Here is a 16,120-nt window from a genome sequence, read left to right on the forward strand (position 1 = left end):
TCTCTCTGTCTCTGTCTGTCTGGCAAGCACACATGCCCTATAGCAAAAAACTCTCAAAGAAAAAAAGAAAACTTTCTTTTTACACAAGGATATTGATCTTGGTATTCTCCCTTTGTTTCTCCTGAATTAACCATTTTTTCTAATTAAGCTTGCTCCATTAGCATCCAAATATGTAATGATTTAATTTTTTTCTAGGAAAGAAAAAACAAAAAAGATCTCTTGGTCCTATGTCCCCTGCAACGACTACACCAATTTACTATTTACAGCAAAACTTCTCGAACAAGTTATCTAACATTTACTGTCCCTAACATATTGCCTCCTAATCAAACTTGAACCAATCCCAAATAAAACTTTTGACTCTGTCAATCCAGTATAACAAGGTTATAATGGCCTGTACTGTGAATCCACCAATCAAGGCTTCTTGGTACTAAATCTATCAATCACTTGACATAGATGACCATTCTCCTCCTTAAAACACTTTTTTTTTTTTTTTTTGCTTAGTATCAAAAACATCGCACACTCATCATTTTCCTCCCACTTTCTAACCATCCCTTCTTAGTCTCAGACTCTTTCTAGCCTATAAAACTTGGAGTGCTCTAGAGCCTATTACTTGGAACTCCTCTCTACACATTCTCTGGTGATCTCATTCAGTTCTTGTCTTTAAGTACCACATGCTAACTTTTGCCAAATTAATCATCAGTAGGAGCCTATCCCCTACACCTGATGTTGCCACTCAGCTATGTAAAAGGCATTTCAAATTCAACACATAACAAAACTGAAGTCTTAACCTTTATTTCAAAGGCTGCTCCTCCTATAGCATTCTCTATCTCAAGTAAATAACAAATCCATCCTTCTAGCTGCACAGGGCAAAAACATGGAGTTATTCTTGACTCCTGCTTCTTTTGTACTTCACATTCAGAAAATCCCTCCTGTCTCAACCTTCAAAATATTGCACTGTCGGAAAAGTCATGACATATATTTTTCTGATTTTCTGTGCAAAAGTACGTCATGACTTTTCCCACAATCCAATGTATCCATAGCCTGGCCACTTCTTTCCAACACTGTCCCCTTTTCTTCTCACCATTATTAGTACAATAACTTCATAACTGCTCCCTCTTGCTTCCGTGCATGATACCTCTACAGGCTACTTCTCAATGCTACTTTTAAAAGTATATCATTTCTCATTCAGATGAAAAGCTGAAGTACTCACAATGGCCTACAATCCTCAACACCTGAGGCACCTACCTCTCTGACCTCATTTCCTGCTACTCCTCCTCTCTTATCCTGTCACTTTCATGACAATGCACCAAGTTGCTAATGCACTATACAAGTTCCTGCCTCAGTATTCCTGCCTTTATATTTTCTCCTACTCTGAAAGTTTTTCCTCCAATTATCTTTCTGGCTCATTCTGTTACCACCTTTAGGACTTCGGTCATTTATCACCTTCTACTGTAATTGAAGCTTTCACCTCCAAACCCATGTAGGTATTTAAAATTGGAAAATTCTCTCTTCCTGCAACCTAATTACCAACACCTACTACCTGCTCTTTTCTTGCCTTTTATTTCTCCAAGCACCTATAATCATTGGAAATAGAATATATTTTACCTATTTATGAGCTCATCTCATTAAAATACAGGCCCCAAAAGGGTGATGATTTTTGTCTTATTTTGTTCAATGTTGTAATCCCAATATAAAATAAATTGACTTCATAAAAAGTTTTTTAAAATTACAATAAAAATATTTGGAATAGCCTCTAACCTATGTCAACTAATAATTTGTAATCTACCTTCATCTCATTATCTTAAGAACTCAAATATTTACCTTCATCAAATATAGAAATTCCTAGCAAATGTATATTTGATGGGGAAGTCAAAGAAACACAGTATGTACCACAGTATGTACCATAACACAGTATGTTGGAACTAATAGAGGGTTCCATGTGCTACCTTAGTTCTACCTTGATTCCTTTGGAAGCACCTCAGAAGACAAGATCAGTTACAAAGGACCTTTAATGCTGATACCAATCTATTCAAGTCCTCAGAATTAAAGTAATTAGAAACCCAGGGCAGAAGCGGTAGAGAGGAAAGATCTCTATCTTAAACTTCTAGGACATGAAGAAAGTAAGCTTAATATTGCCCTCTCTAATCCTTCTGAGTTTGAATCATTTTCCAGCCATGCATGCATAGGTAATTACCATTGAACACGGAGATTTTTCTGGGCTAGTATATCATTTTAATATCAACATAAAGTCTTTTCTCTTTGTATTTTTTAATTCCATAGCAGAGATTATAGGAACTGCAATGTTTTGCTCAGGTCCCTTGAAGTTCATATTTGTGAATATAATAGTTACAAATATTGTTAAAATTGTTAGTAATAATACACTTGAGTGGATTTAAGCAATCAAATTTTGATACTGTAGAAACATTAACTTCTGACATTAAGGACTATAAGGAGGAAAGAAGCAATTTACAACTGAAGGGACATATTTCACTACAAGATTTAACTCCTAAAATGACAATATGGCAGTGATCACTGTCTACACATTAGTAAGACAGACCTTGTGCAAAAGAGCACCGCTGCATCATATTGTACAGGACCTGTAACTCATAAGGACAGTAAAAAAGGTGATATTCAGGCAGACGATCTGTCCTCTCATGATGGAAACATTTAAAATTGAGGGATCTCTCAATCACTTTCTCTAAGTGTTTACATGAAGCAGTGAAAATCTTTTTTTCGATCATGTGAAAAGAAATACCTAATTACAGGTAAATTCCTTCTGATATTTTTTTCTATTGAAGGTTTTACTATTGGAGTGATCTGGAAATGCATCAGCATGATTAAGATTCAAGGACATATGGCTAAATCCAATGATTCATAACCATCCTTATGTTCTCCTGCAAATATTCAGTAACAAATTTATATGTGGCATTGCTTTTATGCCCTATAGAAACTTATTAATAAAATGAAATTAGCAGAGACTGGATGTTAGTTGGTTAGTATGTGGAACAGGCTGGGGAAACAGGTGATACTAGTAACCTTGAAATTCCTTTCCTCCAACTCAGTTTCTATGTGATGCAATTACTATCACCTTTTACCCCCCCATACAATTTCAATTCTTCACTATTAACTTGAAGAGGAATATTTTACATTAATTTTTGAGAATTTAAGAAATAAGGGAATATATATGACTTCTACATGAAATACAATTACATGAATACATGAGAATTCAGGGATGCTAAGACCAAAGGTCTTTCAGTATTGTTATTCAGCTTATGTAGTGCCACTGCAATATATGGCCCCCCGAAACCATTTCTTCTATATCAGAACAATACCATTGGTTGTTTTAAGCTAATAACCTTCAAATATCTCTATTACAAAATCCTATTTAGGCAGTGTTTCAAAAGAAAAGTCTCATCTCAATTTCCAGACTTCCTAATTTAGCTCAGGAGTCCCTAAGACACATATTCTTTCCTCGTCCTTACTGATAAAGGACAAAATATTTAATTTGCACAATGCACTAGCATGCTTCCATCTAGCCTATGTACATAATTTAATTTGCTTCTTACCAACCTATTGGAAACAAGTGGCAATTATGTTGAATAGCACCACACTAAACCTTGAGCAGCACAGAATGCAAAAACAACCCTCTCTTCGCACATGACACTCTAATCCTAGTAGTAACTCACTAAGGGGAACTGATGACATAATTTTGTAAATTTCACTGGGAGCTATGTAGGAAGTCAAAAGAATGATTCTGCAGAAGGTAGCAGTAATGCTCAAACAATGCCATCACCAATGTTAGCAAACACACAAAAAAAAGAAGTCTTAGCAGGCACCCAATAATATTGTCTGTCTTTCAAGTAATATCTCTAAAGAACCTCAGAAATACGACCGAAACACAGCCTTGAACGGTCTGTCACACAAACGTCTCATCACAGGTATTTAACTGGGGCAATATTACAGAGCTAAAAAGGTCTTCGGCTCCTCCACCCCCAAAATAACCCAGCTTTAATCCCTATAAGTGGTGACTCACAATATACTCGTAAATAAACGCCACGTCCAGGTACAATGTTTCGCATCTTATTCTGTAACCACCACTAGACCAACAACCCAATGAAGCCAAGCCTCGCACTTCTCCTAAATCCCCAATAAGAAAATATATCACCATCCAAAGGCCTACGCAGTCCCAGGTTCTGATTTGCTCCTAACTGCACAATCTTAAAGCAAGACAAAAGGACTCTTTGCCCAGCCACCAACCGTCCCCGTCCAGCCACCACTCTCCTCCCTCCAACGCAAGCTCCCTCCGCATTCTCAGTCACCCTGGGAGGGTTGGCAAAGGTACCCTCCCCGCCCAGGCTGGGCCACCTTCCGAGCTCACAGCCAGCGAGCGGTGGAACCAGCTGCGCTGTGTGCCCGCACCTGGAATTCCAGCCTGGAGACAGACAGCTCTGGGTCACCTAATAGCCAAGCCAAGGGAAAGCCTGGCGGCCGCACTGAGTCCACACAGCACGTCCCCGCGCCCCGGGCTTAGTGCCGAGCTGCTTCCCTCTACTCAGTCCCACGCGACCGCTCGCCCCTCGCCCCCCGGCGCCCCCTGCCAGGCGGGCAAAGGATACAGTCCCGGCTCCAGAATGCCGCGGCGTCCGGGCGGGAGGGGCCCGCCACGTCCGCCCTCTTGGAACAACCGCAGCCGGGGCCGCCACGCCCCGGCCTCCAGGCTCAGTCCCCATTGGCCGCCCGGCGCAGAGACCCGCCCCCGCTTGCGCGGCCGGGCCCGGCGCGGAGAGAGGGTCCGGGCAGAGTGGAGGCTTCGGGCCCCAGGTGCGGTGTGCGGCTCCGGCAGGGGCCGCGGGAACGAGCGCCCCGCGGAACTGCTGCTGCCGGACCAGCCCGGGCCGCCCATCTGCGTCCCGCCGAGCTCTCAGGCGCCGAGAACTACAGCTCCCGGCATGCTGGGAACTGGACGGCCGAGGCGCTGAGGCGGGGTCCAGCCGTCCCGCTGACCCTCGCCGCTCTGTCGGCCGCGCGCGGAGCTGGGACGCGAGCCATGGAGGAGGCGCCGCCCCCGCTGCTGGGCGGCAATAAGCCGCTGCTGGAGAAGCTGACCCTGGGCATCACCCGCATCCTAGGTCAGTGGGGGCGGGGGCTTGGGACGAGGGCTGGACGGCCGAGGCGCTGAGGCGGGGTCCAGCCGTCCCGCTGACCCTCGCCGCTCTGTCGGCCGCGCGCGGAGCTGGGACGCGAGCCATGGAGGAGGCGCCGCCCCCGCTGCTGGGCGGCAATAAGCCGCTGCTGGAGAAGCTGACCCTGGGCATCACCCGCATCCTAGGTCAGTGGGGGCGGGGGCTTGGGACGAGGGGTGTGGAGAAGGAAGGTGGAGCTGCGGGCTGCGCTGCGACGCCGGACGCAGCACACGCGTGGGCAAAGCTGCTGTGCTTTCCATCTGTATAGAGGAAAGAGCCACGGGCCTGGAAAGGCAGGCGGATGCAGAGCTGGGAAGCCGAAGGTTCCCGCGACCCAAGGTCCCATTCCAAGGCTCAGGAAGAAGACCCGCAGACGTGCAAAGGGGAGACATTAAGCACAGTTGGGCGCTTGGGTCACTTGAAAGCGTTCTCAGTTGAGGCAGTGTGCGTGAAACGCACACCCTTTTGGTAGCAGAATGAGCTGGGGATATGATGCATATCCTCTCCGAGGGTAAAGGATCCCATTACCTGCAGTAGGTCGGGAGTCAAAGCTTGCACCACTGAATGGGCTAGTTTTTGTACTAGCGAACGTTTATTTAGTAAGCACCACCTTGTTGGACTCTGGGATTGCAAAGATGACAAAGACACAGATCTGTGAAAAATAAACAGTAGGTTGCTAAAAGTGTGAAAGTAGGTTAGTAATCAATCTATTGTTGCTTAGAGGTAGCACAGAGGAGGGGATGATGACTTTATTAGGGAAGTTAAAGACATGTATGGGAAAAGATGATGCTAGATTTTGAAAGACAAATGGGAATTAGAAAACTAAGGAGAAAGGCCTGGATAGGCTGGAAATGCTTCAATGCCCTCCCATCACAATTACAATAAAATCTTAATTTTTTTTTTTTTTTTGGAGAGATTTTCACTGTAGGGCGCGTGCGCTCGCCATACAGACAGAGAGAGACATAGAGACAGAAAGCGAGAAATCACCCCCCAGGGGGGATGGTCACGCCGCAATCCCTTCTCCTCCATTCTCCTCTCGGGATCTTGGGCACGCACGCACACGTGCCCCGCGTGAGTTTTAAGCCACCGGGTCCGGGACACGAACCGCGGTCGACTACGTGGGAGTCCAGCGACATAGCCATTACGCTAACTGCTGGTTCCCAATAAAATCTTAATCTTAATTTTTATACTATGAGCCACAAGTTTTTGTATGCTCTGCTCTCATCTGCCTTCCTGACTTTATTTTTCACTCTGTTATGGACATGATGTCCTTCTTGCTGTTAATGTTAAGGCAGTGACCTTAAAACACACTAAGCTGGTTCTTGCTTCAAGCCCTTGACATATACTTGACCTCTTTCCTGCAATGTATCTTCCTCTGAATGTGTCTCTTCATTCACATCTGTGATCAAATATCATGATCTCAGAGAAGACTTTACTGAATATATAATAGTTCTAATCATAAGCTTCCCTGTCTCTCTTCCCTTACTTTATTTTGTCCCTATAGCACTTATCACTGTTTGAACTTATGCATCTATTTGGTTGCTTATTTTATTTGACTGTCTCTTTTTCATAATAGAAGTCCAAGACCAAATGTGATTTATCCTAGGAATATAATAGTTTAACATGAAAGTCAAGTAATGAACTACATCTTGCTAATAGATTAAAAAACCAAAACTCACATAATCATCCTAATAGCTATATAAAAAGAGCATGACAAAAATCCATCACCCTTTCATGATGGGGAAAAAAAAGACAGAAACAAACAAACAAGCAATAGGGTAGAACAGAGAGAGAACATCCTTAACCTAGTACAGGGCACCTAAGAAAAACCCACAGCTAACGTCATACATAGTGGTGAAATCTGGCTGCTTTCCCTTTAACGTCAGAAACAAAGAAAATGTATCCAGGGAAGCCCAAGACCACATCCAAAAACAAACTCACATTTATGGTACACTGATTTTTGATAAGGATGTCAAGACAGTGAAATGGTTTTTTAAAAAGTAGTCTTTTCAATAAATGGTGCTATGGCAAGTGGCTATTCACAGGTAAAAGAATGAAATTGAATCTCAACCTCAAATCATACACAAAAACTCCAAATGGAACTTGACTTACATGTGAGAGTTGAAACGTTGAAATTCTTTGAAGAAGTCTTAGGCCTTAGGTGAGTTTTTAAGTGACTTTGGATTAGGCAATAGATTAGGAATAACAGAAAAAGATAAATTGGACTTCATCAAAAATAAAAATATTGGACCAGCCAGTGGCATGGTGGTTAAGGTAACTAGATCCAGCTTAGATCCAGGCCCCCATGGCCTACTGAGTAGTTCCAGTTTCAGCCGTGGCAGCTTGGAAAACACACTGGGCACACGTGTACATGCCCAAAATGCCGAGGGAAAGCCAAAATTCCAAGAGGAGAATGTAAGACATGGAATTGAAGTATGGCCATCCCCTGCTGTCGGGGATGCTGTCTCGTTTTCCCTCTCCTCTCCCCTCCCTTCATCCTCACCCCAAGCACATGCTCCCTACAGTACGTACGGACACACACAGTTTGTGATTTTAAAGGTAGCATCAAGGAAGTGACAGGATAATTCACAAAATAGAAAATATTTACTCATCATATGAAAAAGGTTTTATAGGATGAGTCTATAACAAATTCTTACAACTCAATGATAAAAGACAAATATGCAACTTAAAAGTATCTGAGTGAACATTTTTTCAGAGAAGATATACAGATGGTTAGTAAACATGTGTAAAGATGATCATGATCAGGACCAGCAGTTGGTGTAATGGTAATGTTGCTGGACTCCTGCATGGCTGACCATGGTTCAAGTCCTGGACCTGGAGGCTTGAAATTCATGCCCGGCGCATGTGCGTGTGTGCCCAAAATCCAGAGAGTAGAATGGAGGAGAAGGGATTGTGGCATGCCCATCCCCTCTGGGGGTGATTTCTCACTTTCTGTCGCTGTTTGTCTCTCCCTCATGCACACACGCCCTATAGCAAAAAGTCTCTAAAAAATTGAAAAAAAAAAAAAGATCATGATCATTACTCATTAGAGATATATAGATTAAAATCACAATGAGATACCAGTTCATACTTACTAGGATGGCTATACTCAAAAGAAGGACATAACAAGTGTTGGAGAGGTTATGGAGAAATTGAACCCTCATATACTGCTGATGGGGATGTAAAATGCCATAGTATCTTTGGAAAAGAGTTTTGCAATTCATCAAAAGTTTAAACGTAGGGACCAGCAGTTATCCTAACGGCTATGTCGCCGGACTCCCACGTAGTCGCCCGCGGTTTGAGTCACAGATCCGGTGGCTTAAACTCACACTGTGCGCGTGTGCGTGCGTGCCCAAGATCCCGAGAGGAGAATGGAGGAGAAGGGATTGCGGCGTGGCCATCCCCCCTGGGAGGTGATTTCTCGCTTTCTGTCTCTGTCTCTCTCTGTCTGTCTGGCAAGCGCACGTGCCCTATAGCAAAAACCTTTCCAAAAAAAAAAAAAAGTTTACACATGGAGTGACCATATGACCTGGTATAGGTATATACTCAAGACAAATGAAAAAATACTTATACAAAGACATATGTACACAAATTAGCAGTATTATTCACAATAGGTGAAAGTGGAAACAACCGAATGTCCATTCACTGATAAATGGATAAACTAAACGTGTATGCATACAAAAAAATATTCAGCCATTAAAAGTAATAGTACTGATATATGCTCCAAGAAAGTGAAAGAAGCCTGTGAGAACAGCCACATGTTGCACGATTTCATTGATATGAAATGTCCAAAACAAGAGGATCTATGGAAATTGAAAGTAGATGAGTGGTTGCCAGAGGCTGAGAGGAGAGGAGAATGGGAAGTGGTCGATTATAGGTACAGAATTTCCTGTTGGGCTAAGATGTATAGGTGAATATTCTAAAATCCACTGAATTATATACATTAAAGATGTGAAGTCCATGGTATGTAAATTATACCTCAGTATAGCTATTTTTGAAAGGAAGGAATTCTGAAAATAGCCCTGTGAGAATTACTGCTCTAATTCACAGGGCTGTGAAGCCAAGGGGATATCACACCTTTGGTTATCCTATGCTAACTGCCACAGGGGACGTTATCCAGGTGAGCCCTATCTAATCACCTAAGCCCTTTAAAACAGGCTGTTTACAGAAAGGGAAAGCAAAGAGATTGGAAGCTAAAAAGGACTTGCTGACGTGAAGCTGGATGGGACCGTCCGATAAGGAATACAAGTAGAAGCTGAGAGTGGCCCCAGCTTACAGCAAACAAGGAAATAGACTTCAGTGCCACAGACAAGAAGGAACTGAATTTTGTCAATAACAAGTTTGTGAGATGACCCCAAACTCCGGAGAGCTTAACAGCTGACACCTGAGCAGTCAGCACACCTGGTGTAATGGTAGATCCGTGATTTCAGCCTGAGCCGAGAACCCAGTCATGATTCTAAGCTTCAGAACTGCGACTTATTGAAGGGATATTGTTTAAAGCTGCTAATTTGTGATCATTTATTACTCAACATCAGAAAATTATCATATTTCCCCCAAATGTTTTAAAGAGCAAATGAGAAGCAGCTCAAAAAGAAATGCAGGTTGAATATAATATACATAATTATGAAATAAATGATAGAATTAAGATCATAATAATAAATAGGAATTGGACTTACATCACCTATTAATAAAAACAAATTAAATCTGGCACACAAAACCCAACTATATTCTGTTTCAAAAAAAATCCCAAAAGCAAACTAATTTGTAAATATTAAATATGAATGCATGAAAGATGAATGCATGTTTCTGAGGTCCCACAACCACTCACATGTTTAGGGATTCACAGGACTTGAGACAATACTGGCTATAATTTATTATACTGATCAGCAAGATGAAAAGACATAAAAAGGGACTTGAAAATGTGTGAGGTTTTTTTTTTTTGGTACCCAAAATTTTTGAAATTCATGCTGTTTTGTAATAACACACATTTTCTCTGAACTTTTTAAAGACCTCTTGTATCAGGTGGCATCTAGAGGAATCTATGCACAGGCTTTTCCAAAACTGAGTTTTCCCTCCTGTGAGTGGTCACATGAAATATACCCCTTCCTCATAAAGTGATATGCAGTGTTTCTACCCAGGGAAGACTTCTTAGAGCTACATTGGCAAAACAACCAGCCATAGCTATCGAAATTTCAGACTCCTAAAAAACTAGCATATGTTCAGTAGTTTTAGTGCCACAGGTAGGCAGAAGAGCCTTATCAATGTAAAAGAAATTCAGTCATTCGAATCCCACTAGACCAGCCAAAGGCCAACCCCACAAGCTGGCTCTTCTCATTGTAATAACTTAAGGTTGGCCATACAACTTTTCCATGTATCCCCTGTCCTCTCCCTACCTATCCACCAAATAGCTCACTCTCTGTGGCTTCAAGTATATCCTTATCTAATTCTTTGGTTTGTGAAATAGATGATTAACTTGCTTTGGTATTCTCTTTAAGCGTTATCTAACCACAGAGATATCTTAAATTTTCTCTTCTGGCTCTAAAGACCTTTTATGTCATATCTTGCATCCCTAAACCTCTCATATTTTCATGTGGCTCTGTGGACACAATTCTTAAGCATTGACCCTTTACTCTGACCTGTGCACATTGATCAGTCTTGGAAAGTCACCTTTGCTGAGCTCACAAACTCGAACCTGTCTATCAGGGTTCTTAATTGAAGGCCATAGAATGAATACAAAGCAAGAAATATGCTTCAGTTACTTAAAGCAGAAAGGGATGAATTAAATGATATTACCCTAATAAATCACTGGGAAGCGAAGGAAGCAGACTAAGTTGGGAACCTTACTGTGAAAAAAGGAACGCTAAGTAAGAAGCACCTGCAGCTAATGTAATAAAGAGCCACAAAATCAGGAAATTGCTACTGCTGTTCTTGCTGCTGCCCCATTACAGCTCCCAATCCCGTGAGATAGAAATACTTTTGAACTGAGACCAGCAGTTAGCATAATGGCTATGTCACTGGACTCCCACATAGTCGACCACGGTTCGCGTCCCAAAATTCACGCCGGGCGCATGTGCATGCGTGCCCAAGATCCCGAGAGGAGAATGGAGGAGAAGGGATTGCGGCATGACCATCCCCCCCGGGGGGTGATTTCTCACTGTCTCTCTGTCTCTGTCTGTCTGGCGAGCACACGTGCCCTATAGTGAAAATCTCTCCAAAAAAAGAAATACTTCTGAACTATGGTCTGTGGGAAGATCCAGTCTCCATGTTTGCTCTGTACCTCACCTGATCCTTTCCTAGTTCCAAGTTTTATGAGAGTAGGTTTCTATTTAAGAATTATGGTCACCTGAGGAACGTAGCTGCTATGGAATCTGGGAAAGGTAGTCTTTGGCTCTCTAGTCTAAAATACAGAAAAAGCACAATGGGAGGGAGCAGGAGTAGGTCTGGAGCCAGTTCATGGTAACTGCCACATAATCTTTTAAGGCTCAGATGAGCAGTGCATAGTTTCCTGACTTTTCTGTCACTTGATCAGTCTTCATAGACATCCCTGTAACTTTGTTTCCTGTGGCCCTTAGGGTCTGTGTCTTCCTGTTTAACATATCTTGAAGTTTTCACTTTTGTTTACCAAACTGGACAATGCATTTCTTGAGGATGTCTCCTATTTACATTCCTAATCTCTGGCAGTAATTACCAGAGAACATAGCAGTTCATTAAATACCTCGTTAAATATCTCAGAGATTGCTTTCCTCTAAGAATTATGCCCCAGTTATCTACTACTGAGTAACAAACACCTTAAAACGTAATGCTTGAAAAGCAGTGTATTCTTTCTCCCAGTTCTCTACAATTGACTGAATCAGCTAGGATAGTTCTCATTCTGGGTTTCTCAAGGGTCGTGGTTAGCAGCTGGGATTGGAATTACCTGATGACTTCTGCACACATATCTGGCTCCCTCAGTGCTCTTCTATTTGGCCTATCTGTGGAGACTAGCATAGATTTAGTTGGGGGCCCAGGACACCAAAAAGGAAGAGAGAAATTGTCACTTGTCTTAAAGTTTTAAGTCCCAAACTGGAAAAGCACCTCCTCACCATCTTGAACTGTTGAAAATAGTCACAAGCCATCTCCAAAATCAGGACGATAAAGAAACTTCACCTCTCAGTGGAGAAGTAGTGGTAAAGAAGTCCCTTTAGAGGGAAAGAAGGAATTGATAGCAACCAATTTTGGAATAACTACCACCGAGAGTTTTAATCTGTGACATATCACACAGTTATCTAGTGTGAACTGCTTAGTCTTAAGATCTGAGTTTCATATCTCTTACTCTGCCATACAGGTTATTCCAGTCATGCTGCTCACAAACACTTGTAGTTGGTCACTAAGGCAGGACAGTGGGATTGGCTATCCCTAGTCATATACTCATATATGTATCCGCTCATGTTGATGGACCAAGGGCAATGTGTTATTGGTCTTGCCTTTTAAAGATCCTCAAAATGCCTTTGGTTAGGCCACCAAAATGTTAAGCTGCTAAAGCAACATGGTATTATAGAAAATCGGACTTGGTATCCACAGCTTTTGTTAGAAATTTAGTTCTATTAAATTATTTAATATCTCTAAATCTCAGTTTCTTGATTTTTAAATTGAAGATAATGATATTGGTTTAACAAGATTGCTGAAAGATTTCACCAATGGGTTATTTATGCCAATTCCCTGTTATAGAGCATTATACAAAGAGAATTTACTGCCTGCCCTTCTTGTCCTTATCCTTAGTACCTGTCCACCAGTGCTGAAGTATTGACTAAAGACGTCTCTATAGTGGGTACTTTCTAAGCAATGTATTATTTGAAAGTTATTAAAAATCAGTCTACTGGGGGCCAATCCCATAGCTCAGCAAAAAATCAGCCTGTTGAGGGGCCCAGAACTGTCAGTGGTTAAGGGAGTTGGATCTTGCATGACCAAACATAGTTCAATTCCCAGCCCCCATGGCTTGAAAGACCTACTGGGCACATGTACATGTATGCCAAAACTCCTAGGAGGGAAGAATGGAGAAAAGGGATTGAGGCGTGACCATGTCCCATAGAAGGGTTCATATTCTCTCTCTCTCTCTCTCTCTCTCTCTCTCTCTCTCTCTCTGGCAAGCACATGTACCCTCTGACAATTAAAAAAATGGCCTGTCAGGCTTAGTTATAGTGACATGTACTGCTAAGATGCTTCTCCTCTGCAGGCTGGGATCACATGGGAGGCCAAACTTTGATTCTCAGTCCAACCTAAAGGCTAGGCACAGTGGTACGTGCCTGTAAATCCCAGCAACTCTGAAAACTGAAGCAGGAAGATTGAGGGCTTGAGGCCAGCCTACACATTATATCTCAGACCTTGTCTAAATAGGTGGTGGGAACCAGCAGTTATCGTAATGGCTATGTCGCTGGACTCCCACGTAGTCGACCGCAGTTCACGTCCTGGACCCGGTGACTTAAAACTCACGCAGGGCGTGTGTGCGTGCATGCCCAAGATCCCAAGAGGACAACGGAGGAGAAGGGATTGCGGCGTGACCATCCCCCTGGGGGTGATTTCTCGCTTTCTGTCTCTCTGTCTCTGTCGGTCTGGCGAGAGCATGTGTCCTATAGTGAAAAAAACCTCTCCAAATAAATAAATACATAAAAATTAAAAATAAATAAAGAAGAGGTGGTGATGGTGGTGCATGCCTGCGTGGGAAAGTGAGGCAGGAGGATTGCAATACAGTGAGAACCTCTCTCTCATAACCAACCGACCGTTGACCAGAGGCCTCTTATGAAAGTATTCTAAAGTATGATACAACACTATCTGTAGTACCATCACAGTAGTTCTGTCTGAGACTACAGCTTTTTTAGGTAGGCTTGTTATAAACTGAGAATTGTATGTGTCCTCTTGCAACCCTCTAGATTCTAGACTGCCCTGTGGTATGGTCAGATAACATTGTGCAACTAGCCAGGTTGTTGGCAAAGAATTCTGTATTCTTCTGCTCTAGTTCAGTTGAAGTGCTAAAACTGATTAAAGCTAGACCCTACATTTCCATAGGATAATTGCTAAAAAGCTGTGACAGGGAGCATGCAACTCTTTTGTACATAAGCTTTTCTTTTCTCGAATAGGCTTGTAGGTGGAGTCAGATAATTAGCTTTGTCGCTTAATCTCTCAGCCTCAATGTCCTTTTCTGTAAAATATGAATAATAACAATTATTATACTTTATCTTGGTTTTGGTGGAACAATGCCAAATGAGACCACCCATGAAGGGACAGACTTAACAACTTCAACCCAGCCAGTTAGGGACATAGACTCACCTCAAGTCTAATGGCCTGGAGCAAAAGGCAGACAAAATATTGTGTAACTGGGGCCAGAAGATGGCACAGTGGTTACATCACTGGACACTGGATTCCCACGTAGTCGACCACAGTTCAAGTCCTGGACTGACCCAGTGGCTTGAAAATCATCCTGGGCACATGTGCACGCATGCCCAAGATCCCAGGAGGAGAATGAAAGAGAAGGGATGACGGCATGACCATCCCTCCTGGGAGGGTGACTTCTCACTTTCTCTCTCACTGTCTCTGTCCTTCTTTTTCTCTCTCTCAGGCAAGTAACGTGCCCTAAGGCAGAAACCTCTTTTTTTTTTTTTAAATAACTATATGGTACTTTTCATTTTCCCAAGTCAGATTCAATTCTATTTCCTTTGCCTCTACTATCAAGGGATGAATTATTCTGTCTTAGTGAAGGCAAAGGGAAGTGAAGACCCATCTAAGGTGATATAATAGGATAACCAATATAAGACTAGACTAGATAAGAGTCCAAAATTCTTAGATCCTATAATTGACTGTTGCTGCAATCCAAATCTGAGTTTTCTGACAACTTGGATAAAACATTATGGTACATAGAAAAGATACTGTCAAAATTACAGTTAATTTGCTACATAAAACTAAATTGAAAGTCTCTGCCATAGTCCTAGAGATTTCAGAAACTCATTTCAATACATTTCCTGTTTATACTTTGCCTGGGTCTCATAGTAAGTAACCAAGACATAGTTCAAAATAGAATGTAAGTATGGCCCCTACCCTAGATGAGATGGGATGGGATATCAGGAAAAGCAGAGATCACTGCGAACTGGAGTAATCTGAAATGGTTCCAGGGGAAAGTGGAACTTGAGTATGGACTTAAAATATAGGTAGAACTTGGGCAGACAAAGAAAAGTAGGGACATATTTTGGCATGTATATTGGAAAAGGGCTAGAATATAATTGTATTTGGGTACAGATTGGTTTTCCTTGTGGATAGAGGGATAGAAGGAATATGGCCCTGACACTACTAGAACACAATTATGGATGTGAGGTAGAGGAAGATAAAATCAAACAGATAGAAGACCCTCATCTTCCAGACCAAAGGGAGAACCAAGCAGGATTGAATAGGAAACAAACCTAAGTTGGGCAAGATCTTTTGATGGTATTCTGAGGATAGATCAGAGCAAGGAAACAGTCTGTGGCTGTGACTTCATTGGGGCTCACCGTGACCATGGCATGAAAGTTCCATCAAAATGAGCTGGCACAGCGGTAACCTCCTGCTCAAGTGATGCTAAATCCATATGGAAGATCACAGTTTAGGTTCCCACATTGACCTGTACATGCAGGTACATGATCCTGATTGATAAGGCTTGAGGTAGAGGGCATAGATCCAGTGTGAGACCCAGTTGAGGGTACTTTTCTTTCTCTGTCTCTTACATTCTCATGAAAAAATAAACTTTTTTAAAAAGTTCATTAGAGGGCCTAGAAATTTCTAGGATAGTTATCAACAGTTAGCCACCCTCTAGAGTAGAACTCTGTGAGAACAGGACAGTTACAAATCTACAGACTTTCTTTTTCCTCCTCCAGAATCTTCCCCAGGTGTAACAGAGGTGACCATCATAGAAAAGGCACCTGCTGCACGTCATA

At 42.3% G+C, this 16,120-nt stretch overlaps 2 protein-coding genes across 3 annotated transcripts in view; one reads left to right on the forward strand and one right to left on the reverse strand.

Annotated features, from left to right (window-relative positions):
• KIAA1328 (KIAA1328 ortholog) overlaps positions 1-4,594 on the reverse strand; it is a 283,315-nt gene extending 278,721 nt beyond the window's left edge. For both annotated transcript variants that reach the window (XM_027765941.1, XM_027765940.1), the window contains exon 1: positions 4,420-4,594. The gene's annotated coding sequence lies outside the window, so the exon portion shown is untranslated. The remainder of the gene's footprint in view (positions 1-4,419) is intronic.
• LOC114004759 (translation initiation factor IF-2-like) lies at positions 2,520-16,114 on the forward strand (the record flags this gene model as incomplete). Its single annotated transcript, XM_027765943.1, has 4 exons — positions 2,520-2,546; positions 4,532-4,972; positions 5,173-5,329; positions 16,061-16,114. Coding segments are annotated over exons 1-4 (679 nt in total), but the record flags the coding sequence as incomplete, so codon positions are not given.
• Between the last annotated feature and the right edge of the window lie 6 nt (positions 16,115-16,120).

This window comes from Tupaia chinensis, unplaced genomic scaffold (genome assembly GCF_000334495.1).
Source record: "Tupaia chinensis unplaced genomic scaffold, TupChi_1.0 Scaffold139952_1, whole genome shotgun sequence".
In the NCBI taxonomy this organism is placed as follows: Eukaryota; Metazoa; Chordata; class Mammalia; order Scandentia; family Tupaiidae; genus Tupaia; species Tupaia belangeri.